This window comes from Salvelinus fontinalis, unplaced genomic scaffold (genome assembly GCF_029448725.1).
Source record: "Salvelinus fontinalis isolate EN_2023a unplaced genomic scaffold, ASM2944872v1 scaffold_0366, whole genome shotgun sequence".
Lineage (NCBI taxonomy): Eukaryota > Metazoa > Chordata > Actinopteri > Salmoniformes > Salmonidae > Salvelinus > Salvelinus fontinalis.
The window spans coordinates 172,501-191,147 of record NW_026600575.1 but is presented as its reverse complement, the minus strand read 5'-3'; the positions used below and the strand labels follow the sequence as shown (position 1 = coordinate 191,147).

General features: G+C 56.8%; 1 protein-coding gene across 6 annotated transcripts in view; it reads right to left on the bottom strand.

Moving 5' to 3' along the window:
* Positions 1-14,222: 14,222 nt before the first annotated feature.
* Positions 14,223-18,647, bottom strand: part of LOC129845782 (SH3 and multiple ankyrin repeat domains protein 3-like) — a 149,588-nt gene continuing 145,163 nt past the window's right edge. For all 6 annotated transcript variants that reach the window (XM_055913695.1, XM_055913694.1, XM_055913696.1 and 3 more), the window contains one exon: positions 14,223-18,647. This exon is cut by the window's right edge and continues 639 nt beyond it. In XM_055913695.1, the coding sequence (XP_055769670.1) occupies positions 17,290-18,647 (1,358 nt within the window). In that variant the 3' untranslated portion in view covers positions 14,223-17,289.

Below are 18,647 nucleotides of genomic sequence, written 5' to 3'. Positions count from 1 at the left end.
TTAGGGTTAGGGTTACCTGGAAGAGGTAGGGTGGGTTAGGGTCAGGGTTACCTGGAAGAGGTAGGGTGGGTTAGGGTCAGGATTACCTGGAAGAGGTAGGGTGGGTTAGGGTCAGGGTTACCTGGAAGAGGTAGGGTGGGTCAGGGTTACCTGGAAGAGGTAGGGTGGGTCAGGGTTACCTAGAAGAGGTAGGGTGGGTCAGGGTTACCTGGAAGAGGTAGGGTGGGTCAGGGTTACCTGGAAGAGGTAGGGTGGGTCAGGGTTACCTGGAAGAGGTAGGGTGGGTTAGGGTCAGGGTTACCTGGAAGAGGTAGGGTGGGTCAGGGTTACCTGGAAGAGGTAGGGTGGGTCAGGGTTACCTGGAAGAGGTAGGGTGGGTTAGGGTCAGGGTTACCTGGAAGAGGTAGGGTGGGTTAGGGTTACCTGGAAGAGGTAGGGTGGGTTAGGGTTAGGGTTACCTGGAAGAGGTAGGATGGGTTAGGGTCAGGGTTACCTGGAAGAGGTAGTGTGGGTTAGGGTTACATGGAAGAGGTAGGTGGGTTAGGGTTACCTGGAAGAGGTAGGGTGGGTCAGGGTCAGGGTTACCTGGAAGAGGTAGGGTGGGTTAGGGTCAGGGTTACCTGGAAGAGGTAGGGTGGGTTAGGGTCAGGGTTACCTGGAAGAGGTAGGGTGGGTTAGGGTTACCTGGAAGAGGTAGGGTGGGTTAGGGTTACCTGGAAGAGGTAGGGTGGGTTAGGGTTACCTGGAAGAGGTAGGGTGGGTTAGGGTCAGGGTTACTTGGAAGAGGTAGGGTGGGTTAGGGTCAGGGTTACCTGGAAGAGGTAGGGTGGGTTAGGGTTACCTGGAAGAGGTAGGGTGGGTTAGGGTTACCTGGAAGAGGTAGGGTGGGTTAGGGTCAGGGTTACCTGGAAGAGGTAGGGTGGGTTAGGGTTACCTGGAAGAGGTAGGGTGGGTTAGGGTTACCTGGAAGAGGTAGGGTGGGTTAGGGTTACCTGGAAGTGGTAGGGTGGGTTAGGGTCAGGGTTACCTGGAAGAGGTAGGGTGGGTTAGGGTTACCTGGAAGAGGTAGGGTGGGTCAGGGTTACCTGGAAGAGGTAGGGTGGGTTAGGGTTACCTGGAAGAGGTAGGGTGGGTTAGGGTCAGGGTTACCTGGAAGAGGTAGGGTGGGTTAGGGTTACCTGGAAAAGGTAGGGTGGGTTAGGGTTACCTGGAAGAGGTAGGGTGGGTCAGGGTTACCTGGAAGAGGTAGGGTGGGTTAGGGTTACCTGGAAGAGGTAGGGTGGGTTAGGGTCAGGGTTACCTGGAAGAGGTAGGGTGGGTTAGGGTTAGGGTTACATGGAAGAGGTAGGGTGGGTTAGGGTCAGGGTTACCTGGAAGAGGTAGGGTGGGTTAGGGTTACCTGGAAGAGGTAGGGTGGGTTAGGGTTACCTGGAAAAGGTAGGGTGGGTTAGGGTTACCTGGAAGAGGTAGGGTGGGTCAGGGTTACCTGGAAGAGGTAGGGTGGGTTAGGGTCAGGGTTACCTGGAAGAGGTAGGGTGGGTTAGGATCAGGGTTACCTGGATGAGGTAGGGTGGGTCAGGGTTACCTGGAAGAGGTAGGGTGGGTTAGGGTTACCTGGAAGAGGTAGGGTGGGTTAGGGTCAGGGTTACCTGGAAGAGGTAGGGTGGGTCAGGGTCAGGGTTACCTGGATGAGGTAGGGTGGGTCAGGGTTAGGGTTACCTGGAAGAGGTAGGGTGGGTCAGGGTTACCTGGAAGAGGTAGGGTGGGTTAGGGTTACCTGGAAGAGGTAGGGTGGGTTAGGGTCAGGGTTACCTGGAAGAGGTAGGGTGGGTTAGGGTTAGGGTTACATGGAAGAGGTAGGGTGGGTTAGGGTCAGGGTTACCTGGAAGAGGTAGGGTGGGTTAGGTTTACCTGGAAGAGGTAGGGTGGGTTAGGGTTACCTGGAAAAGGTAGGGTGGGTTAGGGTTACCTGGAAGAGGTAGGGTGGGTCAGGGTTACCTGGAAGAGGTAGGGTGGGTTAGGGTCAGGGTTACCTGGAAGAGGTAGGGTGGGTTAGGATCAGGGTTACCTGGAAGAGGTAGGGTGGGTTAGGGTTAGGGTTACCTGGAAGAGGTAGGGTGGGTTAGGGTCAGGGTTACCTGGAAGAGGTAGGGTGGGTCAGGGTCAGGGTTACCTGGAAGAGGTAGGGTGGGTCAGGGTTAGGGTTACCTGGAAGAGGTAGGGTGGGTTAGGGTTACCTGGAAGAGGTAGGGTGGGTCAGGGTTACCTGGAAGAGGTAGGGTGGGTTAGGGTCAGGGTTACCTGGAAGAGGTAGGGTGGGTTAGGGTTACCTGGAAGAGGTAGGGTGGGTTAGGGTCAGGGTTACCTGGAAGAGGTAGGGTGGGTCAGGGTTACCTGGAAGAGGTAAGGTGGGTTAGGGTTACCTGGAAGAGGTAGGGTGGGTCAGGGTTACCTGGAAGAGGTAGGGTGGGTTAGGGTCAGGGTTACCTGGAAGAGGTAGGGTGGGTTAGGGTTACCTGGAAGAGGTAGGGTGGGTTAGGGTCAGGGTTACCTGGAAGAGGTAGGGTGGGTTAGGGTCAGGGTTACCTGGAAGAGGTAGGGTGGGTTAGGGTCAGGCTTACCTGGAAGAGGTAGGGTGGGTTAGGGTTACCTGGAAGAGGTAGGGTGGGTTAGGGTCAGGGTTACCTGGAAGAGGTAGGGTGGGTTAGGGTTACCTGGAAGAGGTAGGGTGGGTTAGGGTTACCTGGAAGAGGTAGGGTGGGTTAGGGTCAGGGTTACCTGGAAGAGGTAGGGTGGGCTAGGGTTAGGGTTACCTGGAAGAGGTAGGGTGGGTTAGGGTTACCTGGAAGAGGTAGGGTGGGTTAGGGTTACCTGGAAGAGGTAAGGTGGGTTAGGGTCAGGGTTACCTGGAAGAGGTAGGGTGGGTTAGGGTCAGGGTTACCTGGAAGAGGTAGGGTGGGTTAGGGTCAGGGTTACCTGGAAGAGGTAGGGTGGGTTAGGGTTACCTGGAAGAGGTAGGGTGGGTTAGGGTTAGGGTTACCTGGAAGAGGTAGGATGGGTTAGGGTCAGGGTTACCTGGAAGAGGTAGGGTGGGTTAGGGTTACATGGAAGAGGTAGGGTGGGTTAGGGTTACCTGGAAGAGGTAGGGTGGGTCAGGGTCAGGGTTACCTGGAAGAGGTAGGGTGGGTTAGGGTCAGGGTTACCTGGAAGAGGTAGGGTGGGTTAGGGTCAGGGTTACCTGGAAGAGGTAGGGTGGGTTAGGGTTACCTGGAAGAGGTAGGGTGGGTTAGGGTTACCTGGAAGAGGTAGGGTGGGTTAGGGTTACCTGGAAGAGGTAGGGTGGGTTAGGGTCAGGGTTACTTGGAAGAGGTAGGGTGGGTTAGGGTCAGGGTTACCTGGAAGAGGTAGGGTGGGTTAGGGTTACCTGGAAGAGGTAGGGTGGGTTAGGGTTACCTGGAAGAGGTAGGGTGGGTTAGGGTCAGGGTTACCTGGAAGAGGTAGGGTGGGTTAGGGTTACCTGGAAGAGGTAGGGTGGGTTAGGGTTACCTGGAAGAGGTAGGGTGGGTTAGGGTTACCTGGAAGTGGTAGGGTGGGTTAGGGTCAGGGTTACCTGGAAGAGGTAGGGTGGGTCAGGGTCAGGGTTACCTGGAAGAGGTAGGGTGGGTTAGGGTCAGGGTTACCTGGAAGAGGTAGGGTGGGTTAGGGTTACCTGGAAGAGGTAGGGTGGGTTAGGGTCAGGGTTACCTGGAAGAGGTAGGGTGGGTTAGGGGTTACCTGGAAGAGGTAGGGTGGGTCAGGGTTACCTGGAAGAGGACGGGTGGGTTAGGGTTAGGGTTACCTGGAAGAGGTAGGGTGGGTTAGGGTCAGGGTTACCTGGAAGAGGTAGGGTGGGTTAGGGTCAGGATTACCTGGAAGAGGACGGGTGGGTTAGGGTCAGGGTTACCTGGAAGAGGTAGGGTGGGTCAGGGTTACCTGGAAGAGGTAGGGTGGGTCAGGGTTACCTAGAAGAGGTAGGGTGGGTCAGGGTTACCTGGAAGAGGTAGGGTGGGTCAGGGTTACCTGGAAGAGGTAGGGTGGGTCAGGGTTACCTGGAAGAGGTAGGGTGGGTTAGGGTCAGGGTTACCTGGAAGAGGTAGGGTGGGTCAGGGTTACCTGGAAGAGGTAGGGTGGGTCAGGGTCACCTGGAAGAGGTAGGGTGGGTTAGGGTCAGGGTTACCTGGAAGAGGTAGGGTGGGTTAGGGTTACCTGGAAGAGGTAGGGTGGGTTAGGGTTAGGGTTACCTGGAAGAGGTAGGATGGGTTAGGGTCAGGGCTACCTGGAAGAGGTAGGGTGGGTTAGGGTTACATGGAAGAGGTAGGTGGGTTAGGGTTACCTGGAAGAGGTAGGGTGGGTCAGGGTCAGGGTTACCTGGAAGAGGTAGGGTGGGTTAGGGTCAGGGTTACCTGGAAGAGGTAGGGTGGGTTAGGGTCAGGGTTACCTGGAAGAGGTAGGGTGGGTTAGGGTTACCTGGAAGAGGTAGGGTGGGTTAGGGTTACCTGGAAGAGGTAGGGTGGGTTAGGGTTACCTGGAAGAGGTAGGGTGGGTTAGGGTCAGGGTTACTTGGAAGAGGTAGGGTGGGTTAGGGTCAGGGTTACCTGGAAGAGGTAGGGTGGGTTAGGGTTACCTGGAAGAGGTAGGGTGGGTTAGGGTTACCTGGAAGAGGTAGGGTGGGTTAGGGTCAGGGTTACCTGGAAGAGGTAGGGTGGGTTAGGGTTACCTGGAAGAGGTAGGGTGGGTTAGGGTTACCTGGAAGAGGTAGGGTGGGTTAGGGTTACCTGGAAGTGGTAGGGTGGGTTAGGATCAGGGTTACCTGGAAGAGGTAGGGTGGGTTAGGGTCAGGCTTACCTGGAAGAGGTAGGGTGGGTTAGGGTTACCTGGAAGAGGTAGGGTGGGTTAGGGTCAGGGTTACCTGGAAGAGGTAGGGTGGGTTAGGGTTACCTGGAAGAGGTAGGGTGGGTTAGGGTTACCTGGAAGAGGTAGGGTGGGTTAGGGTCAGGGTTACCTGGAAGAGGTAGGGTGGGCTAGGGTTAGGGTTACCTGGAAGAGGTAGGGTGGGTTAGGGTTACCTGGAAGAGGTAGGGTGGGTTAGGGTTACCTGGAAGAGGTAAGGTGGGTTAGGGTCAGGGTTACCTGGAAGAGGTAGGGTGGGTTAGGGTCAGGGTTACCTGGAAGAGGTAGGGTGGGTTAGGGTCAGGGTTACCTGGAAGAGGTAGGGTGGGTTAGGGTTACCTGGAAGAGGTAGGGTGGGTTAGGGTTAGGGTTACCTGGAAGAGGTAGGATGGGTTAGGGTCAGGGTTACCTGGAAGAGGTAGGGTGGGTTAGGGTTACATGGAAGAGGTAGGGTGGGTTAGGGTTACCTGGAAGAGGTAGGGTGGGTCAGGGTCAGGGTTACCTGGAAGAGGTAGGGTGGGTTAGGGTCAGGGTTACCTGGAAGAGGTAGGGTGGGTTAGGGTCAGGGTTACCTGGAAGAGGTAGGGTGGGTTAGGGTTACCTGGAAGAGGTAGGGTGGGTTAGGGTTACCTGGAAGAGGTAGGGTGGGTTAGGGTTACCTGGAAGAGGTAGGGTGGGTTAGGGTCAGGGTTACTTGGAAGAGGTAGGGTGGGTTAGGGTCAGGGTTACCTGGAAGAGGTAGGGTGGGTTAGGGTTACCTGGAAGAGGTAGGGTGGGTTAGGGTTACCTGGAAGAGGTAGGGTGGGTTAGGGTCAGGGTTACCTGGAAGAGGTAGGGTGGGTTAGGGTTACCTGGAAGAGGTAGGGTGGGTTAGGGTTACCTGGAAGAGGTAGGGTGGGTTAGGGTTACCTGGAAGTGGTAGGGTGGGTTAGGGTCAGGGTTACCTGGAAGAGGTAGGGTGGGTCAGGGTCAGGGTTACCTGGAAGAGGTAGGGTGGGTTAGGGTCAGGGTTACCTGGAAGAGGTAGGGTGGGTTAGGGTTAGGGTTACCTGGAAGAGGTAGGGTGGGTTAGGGTTACCTGGAAGAGGTAGGGTGGGTTAGGGTCAGGGTTACCTGGAAGAGGTAGGGTGGGTTAGGGGTTACCTGGAAGAGGTAGGGTGGGTCAGGGTTACCTGGAAGAGGACGGGTGGGTTAGGGTTAGGGTTACCTGGAAGAGGTAGGGTGGGTTAGGGTCAGGGTTACCTGGAAGAGGTAGGGTGGGTTAGGGTCAGGATTACCTGGAAGAGGACGGGTGGGTTAGGGTCAGGGTTACCTGGAAGAGGTAGGGTGGGTCAGGGTTACCTGGAAGAGGTAGGGTGGGTCAGGGTTACCTAGAAGAGGTAGGGTGGGTCAGGGTTACCTGGAAGAGGTAGGGTGGGTCAGGGTTACCTGGAAGAGGTAGGGTGGGTCAGGGTTACCTGGAAGAGGTAGGGTGGGTTAGGGTCAGGGTTACCTGGAAGAGGTAGGGTGGGTCAGGGTTACCTGGAAGAGGTAGGGTGGGTCAGGGTCACCTGGAAGAGGTAGGGTGGGTTAGGGTCAGGGTTACCTGGAAGAGGTAGGGTGGGTTAGGGTTACCTGGAAGAGGTAGGGTGGGTTAGGGTTAGGGTTACCTGGAAGAGGTAGGATGGGTTAGGGTCAGGGCTACCTGGAAGAGGTAGGGTGGGTTAGGGTTACATGGAAGAGGTAGGTGGGTTAGGGTTACCTGGAAGAGGTAGGGTGGGTCAGGGTCAGGGTTACCTGGAAGAGGTAGGGTGGGTTAGGGTCAGGGTTACCTGGAAGAGGTAGGGTGGGTTAGGGTCAGGGTTACCTGGAAGAGGTAGGGTGGGTTAGGGTTACCTGGAAGAGGTAGGGTGGGTTAGGGTTACCTGGAAGAGGTAGGGTGGGTTAGGGTTACCTGGAAGAGGTAGGGTGGGTTAGGGTCAGGGTTACTTGGAAGAGGTAGGGTGGGTTAGGGTCAGGGTTACCTGGAAGAGGTAGGGTGGGTTAGGGTTACCTGGAAGAGGTAGGGTGGGTTAGGGTTACCTGGAAGAGGTAGGGTGGGTTAGGGTCAGGGTTACCTGGAAGAGGTAGGGTGGGTTAGGGTTACCTGGAAGAGGTAGGGTGGGTTAGGGTTACCTGGAAGAGGTAGGGTGGGTTAGGGTTACCTGGAAGTGGTAGGGTGGGTTAGGGTCAGGGTTACCTGGAAGAGGTAGGGTGGGTTAGGGTTACCTGGAAGAGGTAGGGTGGGTCAGGGTTACCTGGAAGAGGTAGGGTGGGTTAGGGTTACCTGGAAGAGGTAGGGTGGGTTAGGGTCAGGGTTACCTGGAAGAGGTAGGGTGGGTTAGGGTTACCTGGAAAAGGTAGGGTGGGTTAGGGTTACCTGGAAGAGGTAGGGTGGGTCAGGGTTACCTGGAAGAGGTAGGGTGGGTTAGGGTTACCTGGAAGAGGTAGGGTGGGTTAGGGTCAGGGTTACCTGGAAGAGGTAGGGTGGGTTAGGGTTAGGGTTACATGGAAGAGGTAGGGTGGGTTAGGGTCAGGGTTACCTGGAAGAGGTAGGGTGGGTTAGGGTTACCTGGAAGAGGTAGGGTGGGTTAGGGTTACCTGGAAAAGGTAGGGTGGGTTAGGGTTACCTGGAAGAGGTAGGGTGGGTCAGGGTTACCTGGAAGAGGTAGGGTGGGTTAGGGTCAGGGTTACCTGGAAGAGGTAGGGTGGGTTAGGATCAGGGTTACCTGGATGAGGTAGGGTGGGTCAGGGTTACCTGGAAGAGGTAGGGTGGGTTAGGGTTACCTGGAAGAGGTAGGGTGGGTTAGGGTCAGGGTTACCTGGAAGAGGTAGGGTGGGTCAGGGTCAGGGTTACCTGGATGAGGTAGGGTGGGTCAGGGTTAGGGTTACCTGGAAGAGGTAGGGTGGGTCAGGGTTACCTGGAAGAGGTAGGGTGGGTTAGGGTTACCTGGAAGAGGTAGGGTGGGTTAGGGTCAGGGTTACCTGGAAGAGGTAGGGTGGGTTAGGGTTAGGGTTACATGGAAGAGGTAGGGTGGGTTAGGGTCAGGGTTACCTGGAAGAGGTAGGGTGGGTTAGGTTTACCTGGAAGAGGTAGGGTGGGTTAGGGTTACCTGGAAAAGGTAGGGTGGGTTAGGGTTACCTGGAAGAGGTAGGGTGGGTCAAGGTTACCTGGAAGAGGTAGGGTGGGTTAGGGTCAGGGTTACCTGGAAGAGGTAGGGTGGGTTAGGATCAGGGTTACCTGGAAGAGGTAGGGTGGGTTAGGGTTAGGGTTACCTGGAAGAGGTAGGGTGGGTTAGGGTCAGGGTTACCTGGAAGAGGTAGGGTGGGTCAGGGTCAGGGTTACCTGGAAGAGGTAGGGTGGGTCAGGGTTAGGGTTACCAGGAAGAGGTAGGGTGGGTTAGGGTTACCTGGAAGAGGTAGGGTGGGTCAGGGTTACCTGGAAGAGGTAGGGTGGGTTAGGGTCAGGGTTACCTGGAAGAGGTAGGGTGGGTTAGGGTTACCTGGAAGAGGTAGGGTGGGTTAGGGTCAGGGTTACCTGGAAGAGGTAGGGTGGGTCAGGGTTACCTGGAAGAGGTAAGGTGGGTTAGGGTTACCTGGAAGAGGTAGGGTGGGTCAGGGTTACCTGGAAGAGGTAGGGTGGGTTAGGGTCAGGGTTACCTGGAAGAGGTAGGGTGGGTTAGGGTTACCTGGAAGAGGTAGGGTGGGTTAGGGTCAGGGTTACCTGGAAGAGGTAGGGTTGGTTAGGGTCAGGGTTACCTGGAAGAGGTAGGGTGGGTTAGGGTCAGGCTTACCTGGAAGAGGTAGGGTGGGTTAGGGTTACCTGGAAGAGGTAGGGTGGGTTAGGGTCAGGGTTACCTGGAAGAGGTAGGGTGGGTTAGGGTTACCTGGAAGAGGTAGGGTGGGTTAGGGTTACCTGGAAGAGGTAGGGTGGGTTAGGGTCAGGGTTACCTGGAAGAGGTAGGGTGGGCTAGGGTTAGGGTTACCTGGAAGAGGTAGGGTGGGTTAGGGTTACCTGGAAGAGGTAGGGTTGGTTAGGGTTACCTGGAAGAGGTAAGGTGGGATAGGGTCAGGGTTACCTGGAAGAGGTAGGGTGGGTTAGGGTCAGGGTTACCTGGAAGAGGTACGGTGGGTCAGGGTCAGGGTTACCTGGAAGAGGTAGGGTGGGTTAGGGTCAGGGTTACCTGGAAGAGGTAGGGTGGGTTAGGGTAAGGGTTACCTGGAAGAGGTATGGTGGGTTAGGGTTACCTGGAAGAGGTAGGGTGGGTTAGGGTCAGGGTTACCTGGAAGAGGTAGGGTGGGTTAGGGTTACCTGGAAGAGGTAGGGTGGGTCAGGGTTACCTGGAAGTGGTAGGGTGGGTTAGGGTTAGGGTTACCTGGAAGAGGTAGGGTGGGTTAGGGTCAGGGTTACCTGGAAGAGGTAGGGTGGGTTAGGGTCAGGGTTACCTGGAAGAGGTAGGGTGGGTTAGGGTCAGGGTTACCTGGAAGAGGTAGGGTGGGTTAGGGTCAGGGTTACCTGGAAGAGGTAGGGTGGGTCAGGGTTACCTGGAAGAGGTAGGGTGGGTCAGGGTTACCTGGAAGAGGTAGGGTGGGTCAGGGTTACCTGGAAGAGGTAGGGTGGGTCAGGGTTACCTGGAAGAGGTAGGGTGGGTTAGGGTCAGGGTTACCTGGAAGAGGTAGGGTGGGTCAGGGTTACCTGGAAGAGGTAGGGTGGGTCAGGGTTACCTGGAAGAGGTAGGGTGGGTTAGGGTCAGGGTTACCTGGAAGAGGTAGGGTGGGTTAGGGTTACCTGGAAGAGGTAGGGTGGGTTAGGGTTAGGGTTACCTGGAAGAGGTAGGGTGGGTTAGGGTCAGGGTTACCTGGAAGAGGTAGGGTGGGTTAGGGTTACATGGAAGAGGTAGGGTGGGTTAGGGTTACCTGGAAGAGGTAGGGTGGGTCAGGGTCAGGGTTACCTGGAAGAGGTAGGGTGGGTTAGGGTCAGGGTTACCTGGAAGAGGTAGGGTGGGTTAGGGTCAGGGTTACCTGGAAGAGGTAGGGTGGGTTAGGGTCAGGGTTACCTGGAAGAGGCAGGGTGGGTCAGGGTTACCTGGAAGAGGTAGGGTGGGTTAGGGTTACCTGGAAGAGGTAGGGTGGGTTAGGGTCAGGGTTACCTGGAAGAGGTAGGGTGGGTTAGGGGTTACCTGGAAGAGGTAGGGTGGGTCAGGGTTACCTGGAAGAGGTAGGGTGGGTTAGGGTTAGGGTTACCTGGAAGAGGTAGGGTGGGTTAGGGTCAGGGTTACCTGGAAGAGGTAGGGTGGGTTAGGGTCAGGATTACCTGGAAGAGGTAGGGTGGGTTAGGGTCAGGGTTACCTGGAAGAGGTAGGGTGGGTCAGGGTTACCTGGAAGAGGTAGGGTGGGTCAGGGTTACCTAGAAGAGGTAGGGTGGGTCAGGGTTACCTGGAAGAGGTAGGGTGGGTCAGGGTTACCTGGAAGAGGTAGGGTGGGTCAGGGTTACCTGGAAGAGGTAGGGTGGGTTAGGGTCAGGGTTACCTGGAAGAGGTAGGGTGGGTCAGGGTTACCTGGAAGAGGTAGGGTGGGTCAGGGTTACCTGGAAGTGGTAGGGTGGGTTAGGGTCAGGGTTACCTGGAAGAGGTAGGGTGGGTTAGGGTTACCTGGAAGAGGTAGGGTGGGTTAGGGTTAGGGTTACCTGGAAGAGGTAGGATGGGTTAGGGTCAGGGTTACCTGGAAGAGGTAGGGTGGGTTAGGGTTACATGGAAGAGGTAGGTGGGTTAGGGTTACCTGGAAGAGGTAGGGTGGGTCAGGGTCAGGGTTACCTGGAAGAGGTAGGGTGGGTTAGGGTCAGGGTTACCTGGAAGAGGTAGGGTGGGTTAGGGTCAGGGTTACCTGGAAGAGGTAGGGTGGGTTAGGGTTACCTGGAAGAGGTAGGGTGGGTTAGGGTTACCTGGAAGAGGTAGGGTGGGTTAGGGTTACCTGGAAGAGGTAGGGTGGGTTAGGGTCAGGGTTACTTGGAAGAGGTAGGGTGGGTTAGGGTCAGGGTTACCTGGAAGAGGTAGGGTGGGTTAGGGTTACCTGGAAGAGGTAGGGTGGGTTAGGGTTACCTGGAAGAGGTAGGGTGGGTTAGGGTCAGGGTTACCTGGAAGAGGTAGGGTGGGTTAGGGTTACCTGGAAGAGGTAGGGTGGGTTAGGGTTACCTGGAAGAGGTAGGGTGGGTTAGGGTTACCTGGAAGTGGTAGGGTGGGTTAGGGTCAGGGTTACCTGGAAGAGGTAGGGTGGGTTAGGGTTACCTGGAAGATGTAGGGTGGGTCAGGGTTACCTGGAAGAGGTAGGGTGGGTTAGGGTTACCTGGAAGAGGTAGGGTGGGTTAGGGTCAGGGTTACCTGGAAGAGGTACGGTGGGTTAGGGTTACCTGGAAGAGGTAGGGTGGGTTAGGGTTACCTGGAAGAGGTAGGGTGGGTCAGGGTTACCTGGAAGAGGTAGGGTGGGTTAGGGTTACCTGGAAGAGGTAGGGTGGGTTAGGGTCAGGGTTACCTGGAAGAGGTAGGGTGGGTTAGGGTTAGGGTTACATGGAAGAGGTAGGGTGGGTTAGGGTCAGGGTTACCTGGAAGAGGTAGGGTGGGTTAGGGTTACCTGGAAGAGGTAGGGTGGGTTAGGGTTACCTGGAAAAGGTAGGGTGGGTTAGGGTTACCTGGAAGAGGTAGGGTGGGTCAGGGTTACCTGGAAGAGGTAGGGTGGGTTAGGGTCAGGGTTACCTGGAAGAGGTAGGGTGGGTTATATCAGGGTTACCTGGATGAGGTAGGGTGGGTCAGGGTTACCTGGAAGAGGTAGGGTGGGTTAGGGTTACCTGGAAGAGGTAGGGTGGGTTAGGGTCAGGGTTACCTGGAAGAGGTAGGGTGGGTCAGGGTCAGGGTTACCTGGATGAGGTAGGGTGGGTCAGGGTTAGGGTTACCTGGAAGAGGTAGGGTGGGTCAGGGTTACCTGGAAGAGGTAGGGTGGGTTAGGGTTACCTGGAAGAGGTAGGGTGGGTTAGGGTCAGGGTTACCTGGAAGAGGTAGGGTGGGTTAGGGTTAGGGTTACATGGAAGAGGTAGGGTGGGTTAGGGTCAGGGTTACCTGGAAGAGGTAGGGTGGGTTAGGGTTACCTGGAAGAGGTAGGGTGGGTTAGGGTTACCTGGAAAAGGTAGGGTGGGTTAGGGTTACCTGGAAGAGGTAGGGTGGGTCAGGGTTACCTGGAAGAGGTAGGGTGGGTTAGGGTCAGGGTTACCTGGAAGAGGTAGGGTGGGTTAGGATCAGGGTTACCTGGAAGAGGTAGGGTGGGTTAGGGTTAGGGTTACCTGGAAGAGGTAGGGTGGGTTAGGGTCAGGGTTACCTGGAAGAGGTAGGGTGGGTCAGGGTCAGGGTTACCTGGAAGAGGTAGGGTGGGTCAGGGTTAGGGTTACCTGGAAGAGGTAGGGTGGGTTAGGGTTACCTGGAAGAGGTAGGGTGGGTCAGGGTTACCTGGAAGAGGTAGGGTGGGTTAGGGTCAGGGTTACCTGGAAGAGGTAGGGTGGGTTAGGGTTACCTGGAAGAGGTAGGGTGGGTTAGGGTCAGGGTTACCTGGAAGAGGTAGGGTGGGTCAGGGTTACCTGGAAGAGGTAAGGTGGGTTAGGGTTACCTGGAAGAGGTAGGGTGGGTCAGGGTTACCTGGAAGAGGTAGGGTGGGTTAGGGTCAGGGTTACCTGGAAGAGGTAGGGTGGGTTAGGGTTACCTGGAAGAGGTAGGGTGGGTTAGGGTCAGGGTTACCTGGAAGAGGTAGGGTGGGTTAGGGTCAGGGTTACCTGGAAGAGGTAGGGTGGGTTAGGGTCAGGCTTACCTGGAAGAGGTAGGGTGGGTTAGGGTTACCTGGAATAGGTAGGGTGGGTTAGGGTCAGGGTTACCTGGAAGAGGTAGGGTGGGTTAGGGTTACCTGGAAGAGGTAGGGTGGGTTAGGGTTACCTGGAAGAGGTAGGGTGGGTTAGGGTCAGGGTTACCTGGAAGAGGTAGGGTGGGTTAGGGTTAGGGTTACCTGGAAGAGGTAGGGTGGGTTAGGGTTACCTGGAAGAGGTAGGGTGGGTTAGGGTTACCTGGAAGAGGTAAGGTGGGTTAGGGTCAGGGTTACCTGGAAGAGGTAGGGTGGGTTAGGGTCAGGGTTACCTGGAAGAGGTAGGGTGGGTCAGGGTCAGGGTTACCTGGAAGAGGTAGGGTGGGTTAGGGTCAGGGTTACCTGGAAGAGGTAGGGTGGGTTAGGGTTAGGGTTACCTGGAAGAGGTAGGGTGGGTTAGGGTTACCTGGAAGAGGTAGGGTGGGTTAGGGTCAGGGTTACCTGGAAGAGGTAGGGTGGGTTAGGGTTACCTGGAAGAGGTAGGGTGGGTCAGGGTTACCTGGAAGTGGTAGGGTGGGTTAGGGTTAGGGTTACCTGGAAGAGGTAGGGTGGGTTAGGGTCAGGGTTACCTGGAAGAGGTAGGGTGGGTTAGGGTCAGGGTTACCTGGAAGAGGTAGGGTGGGTTAGGGTCAGGGTTACCTGGAAGAGGTAGGGTGGGTCAGGGTTACCTGGAAGAGGTAGGGTGGGTCAGGGTTACCTGGAAGAGGTAGGGTGGGTCAGGGTTACCTGGAAGAGGTAGGGTGGGTCAGGGTTACCTGGAAGAGGTAGGGTGGGTTAGGGTCAGGGTTACCTGGAAGAGGTAGGGTGGGTCAGGGTTACCTGGAAGAGGTAGGGTGGGTCAGGGTTACCTGGAAGAGGTAGGGTGGGTTAGGGTTAGGGTTACCTGGAAGAGGTAGGGTGGGTTAGGGTCAGGGTTACCTGGAAGAGGTAGGGTGGGTTAGGGTTACATGGAAGAGGTAGGGTGGGTTAGGGTTACCTGGAAGAGGTAGGGTGGGTCAGGGTCAGGGTTACCTGGAAGAGGTAGGGTGGGTTAGGGTCAGGGTTACCTGGAAGAGGTAGGGTGGGTTAGGGTCAGGGTTACCTGGAAGAGGTAGGGTGGGTTAGGGTCAGGGTTACCTGGAAGAGGCAGGGTGGGTCAGGGTTACCTGGAAGAGGTAGGGTGGGTTAGGGTTACCTGGAAGAGGTAGGGTGGGTTAGGGTCAGGGTTACCTGGAAGAGGTACGGTGGGTTAGGGTTACCTGGAAGAGGTAGGGTGGGTTAGGGTTACCTGGAAGAGGTAGGGTGGGTCAGGGTTACCTGGAAGAGGTAGGGTGGGTTAGGGTTACCTGGAAGAGGTAGGGTGGGTTAGGGTCAGGGTTACCTGGAAGAGGCGGGTGGGTTAGGGTTAGGGTTACATGGAAGAGGTAGGGTGGGTTAGGGTCAGGGTTACCTGGAAGAGGTAGGGTGGGTTAGGGTTACCTGGAAGAGGTAGGGTGGGTTAGGGTTACCTGGAAAAGGTAGGGTGGGTTAGGGTTACCTGGAAGAGGTAGGGTGGGTCAGGGTTACCTGGAAGAGGTAGGGTGGGTTAGGGTCAGGGTTACCTGGAAGAGGTAGGGTGGGTTAGGATCAGGGTTACCTGGATGAGGTAGGGTGGGTCAGGGTTACCTGGAAGAGGTAGGGTGGGTTAGGGTTACCTGGAAGAGGTAGGGTGGGTTAGGGTCAGGGTTACCTGGAAGAGGTAGGGTGGGTCAGGGTCAGGGTTACCTGGATGAGGTAGGGTGGGTCAGGGTTAGGGTTACCTGGAAGAGGTAGGGTGGGTCAGGGTTACCTGGAAGAGGTAGGGTGGGTTAGGGTTACCTGGAAGAGGTAGGGTGGGTTAGGGTCAGGGTTACCTGGAAGAGGTAGGGTGGGTTAGGGTTAGGGTTACATGGAAGAGGTAGGGTGGGTTAGGGTCAGGGTTACCTGGAAGAGGTAGGGTGGGTTAGGGTTACCTGGAAGAGGTAGGGTGGGTTAGGGTTACCTGGAAAAGGTAGGGTGGGTTAGGGTTACCTGGAAGAGGTAGGGTGGGTCAGGGTTACCTGGAAGAGGTAGGGTGGGTTAGGGTCAGGGTTACCTGGAAGAGGTAGGGTGGGTTAGGATCAGGGTTACCTGGAAGAGGTAGGGTGGGTTAGGGTTAGGGTTACCTGGAAGAGGTAGGGTGGGTTAGGGTCAGGGTTACCTGGAAGAGGTAGGGTGGGTCAGGGTCAGGGTTACCTGGAAGAGGTAGGGTGGGTCAGGGTTAGGGTTACCTGGAAGAGGTAGGGTGGGTTAGGGTTACCTGGAAGAGGTAGGGTGGGTCAGGGTTACCTGGAAGAGGTAGGGTGGGTTAGGGTCAGGGTTACCTGGAAGAGGTAGGGTGGGTTAGGGTTACCTGGAAGAGGTAGGGTGGGTTAGGGTCAGGGTTACCTGGAAGAGGTAGGGTGGGTCAGGGTTACCTGGAAGAGGTAAGGTGGGTTAGGGTTACCTGGAAGAGGTAGGGTGGGTCAGGGTTACCTGGAAGAGGTAGGGTGGGTTAGGGTCAGGGTTACCTGGAAGAGGTAGGGTGGGTTAGGGTTACCTGGAAGAGGTAGGGTGGGTTAGGGTCAGGGTTACCTGGAAGAGGTAGGGTGGGTTAGGGTCAGGGTTACCTGGAAGAGGTAGGGTGGGTTAGGGTCAGGCTTACCTGGAAGAGGTAGGGTGGGTTAGGGTTACCTGGAATAGGTAGGGTGGGTTAGGGTCAGGGTTACCTGGAAGAGGTAGGGTGGGTTAGGGTTACCTGGAAGAGGTAGGGTGGGTTAGGGTTACCTGGAAGAGGTAGGGTGGGTTAGGGTCAGGGTTACCTGGAAGAGGTAGGGTGGGTTAGGGTTAGGGTTACCTGGAAGAGGTAGGGTGGGTTAGGGTTACCTGGAAGAGGTAGGGTGGGTTAGGGTTACCTGGAAGAGGTAAGGTGGGTTAGGGTCAGGGTTACCTGGAAGAGGTAGGGTGGGTTAGGGTCAGGGTTACCTGGAAGAGGTAGGGTGGGTCAGGGTCAGGGTTACCTGGAAGAGGTAGGGTGGGTTAGGGTCAGGGTTACCTGGAAGAGGTAGGGTGGGTTAGGGTTAGGGTTACCTGGAAGAGGTAGGGTGGGTTAGGGTTACCTGGAAGAGGTAGGGTGGGTTAGGGTCAGGGTTACCTGGAAGAGGTAGGGTGGGTTAGGGTTACCTGGAAGAGGTAGGGTGGGTCAGGGTTACCTGGAAGTGGTAGGGTGGGTTAGGGTTAGGGTTACCTGGAAGAGGTAGGGTGGGTTAGGGTCAGGGTTACCTGGAAGAGGTAGGGTGGGTTAGGGTCAGGGTTACCTGGAAGAGGTAGGGTGGGTTAGGGTCAGGGTTACCTGGAAGAGGTAGGGTGGGTTAGGGTCAGGGTTACCTGGAAGAGGTAGGGTGGGTCAGGGTTACCTGGAAGAGGTAGGGTGGGTCAGGGTTACCTGGAAGAGGTAGGGTGGGTCAGGGTTACCTGGAAGAGGTAGGGTGGGTCAGGGTTACCTGGAAGAGGTAGGGTGGGTTAGGGTCAGGGTTACCTGGAAGAGGTAGGGTGGGTCAGGGTTACCTGGAAGAGGTAGGGTGGGTCAGGGTTACCTGGAAGAGGTAGGGTGGGTTAGGGTTAGGGTTACCTGGAAGAGGTAGGGTGGGTTAGGGTCAGGGTTACCTGGAAGAGGTAGGGTGGGTTAGGGTTACATGGAAGAGGTAGGGTGGGTTAGGGTTACCTGGAAGAGGTAGGGTGGGTCAGGGTCAGGGTTACCTGGAAGAGGTAGGGTGGGTTAGGGTCAGGGTTACCTGGAAGAGGTAGGGTGGGTTAGGGTCAGGGTTACCTGGAAGAGGTAGGGTGGGTTAGGGTCAGGGTTACCTGGAAGAGGCAGGGTGGGTCAGGGTTACCTGGAAGAGGTAGGGTGGGTTAGGGTCAGGGTTACCTGGAAGAGGTAGGGTGGGTTAGGGTTAGGGTTACCTGGAAGAGGTAGGGTGGGTTAGGGTCAGGGTTACATGGAAGAGAAAGGGTGGGTTAGGGTCAGGGTTACCTGGAAGAGGTAGGGTGGGTTAGGGTCAGGGTTACCTGGAAGAGGTAGGGTGGGTTAGGGTTAGGGTTACATGGAAGAGGTAGGGTGGGTTAGGGTCAGGGTTACATGGAAGAGGTAGGGTGGGTTAGGGTCAGGGTTACATGGAAGAGATAGGGTGGGTTAGGGTCAGGGTTACCTGGAAGAGGTAGGGTGGGTTAGGGTCAGGGTTACCTGGAAGAGGTAGGGTGGGTTAGGGTTAGGGTTACATGGAAGAGGTAGGGTGGGTTAGGGTCAGGGTTACCTGGAAGAGGTAGGGTGGGTTAGGGTTACCTGGAAGAGGTAGGGTGGGTCAGGGTTACCTGGAAGAGGTAGGGTGGGTCAGGGTTACCTGGAAGAGGTAGGGTGGGTTAGGGTTAGGGTTACCTGGAAGAGGTAGGGTGGGTCAGGGTTACCTGGAAGAGGTAGGGTGGTGGGCGTCCAGGTCCACAGCCAGATGGAAGCAGATCGCTGTCTGAAGACTGTTTCAGTAGAGGATCCCTGAGAGCAGAGCGACCACGGCCCAGGGGAGAACGCAGCCTGGGCTTCAGGCTCTGGGGGTCTGAGGTGGTGGAGGGCAGGGTTTTCGGGGTGGCAGGGAAAGGCTGGGGGCGTTCTGGGGAGGGCAGGGTGGGGGGCAGGCTGGGGGCCGGGGTGCTGCTTGGGGATAAGGTGTTCTCTATGTGAGGGTCTCCCTCCTCCATCCCTGAGTCTGGAGCTGACTCCCCTCCTCCCCCGCCCTCACCTGCCTGGGGTCTTCGTGGTGACAGGCTGAGGGAGGAGCGGGGCTGGGTGGGGGAGGGGGGCGTGGCAAACACCAGGGGAGGAGACACCAGACCAATCTTACGAAGCTCCTCCCTCGTCTCCTCATCACTGGATGACAGCAGTGCAGGGGGCAGGGTCACCGTGTAAGGCCCGCCCTCCAGACTATTCCTCCTCTCTGATTGGCCCTGGGTTACCGTATATGGCCCCCCCTCCTCCTCTGAGCTGCCAACGGTCAGACTTCTCCTCCTCTGTAATTGTCCATGCAGCGCCTCAATCAGCTCTTCCCCCAGACCCCGTCCTGCCAGCTGGCTTTCATTGGTTATATTGATGGTCACCTGACTGATGGGAGGGAGGGGCATAGTCTGCCAACGCTCGGGGGAGGGCACAGCAGGAGATGTGACTCCGCCTTCTGTCTCTGGCCGCTCTACGACTGGCCGCTCCAGCTGTCCGTCAAGGAATATGGGTGGGTTGATACGTTTGTGTCGGAGCTCAGGGCTGGTCAGGGGAGGAGGGGTTCGTTTGGGCTCGGGGCTGGGTGACTGTTTGGGCCTTGGCTCGGGGCTGGGTGAGTGTTTGGTCCTGGGCTCGGGTCTAGATGAGTGTGCGTGTTTGGTTCTGGGTTCAGGGCTGGGTGTGCGTGCAGTGAGAGCTCGTTCGCGGGCAGCGAGGGCCAGGGCGAGGGGGGAGGAGGGGTCCAGAGGCTTGCCTGTCAGTGGGTGGAGAAAGGTGGAGTGGGGGGAGGAGGAGGGGGAGAGGACGGGGATTGGGGGGGGCAGCTCCCCCAGGTCATCTACAGAGTGGGACTGGGTCAGTAAGATGGGCGGGGGCTCTGAAGCCCCTCCCTCCACAGACAGGAAGAAGGAGGACCTACGGCCCTGAGGGGGCGTGACCCGTATCTGAGCACGCTCGGTGAGCACCTGCTGCTGGTATAGCTCTGCCCTGCTGGGCCCCTCCTCCACCTGCAGCTGTTTGAGGA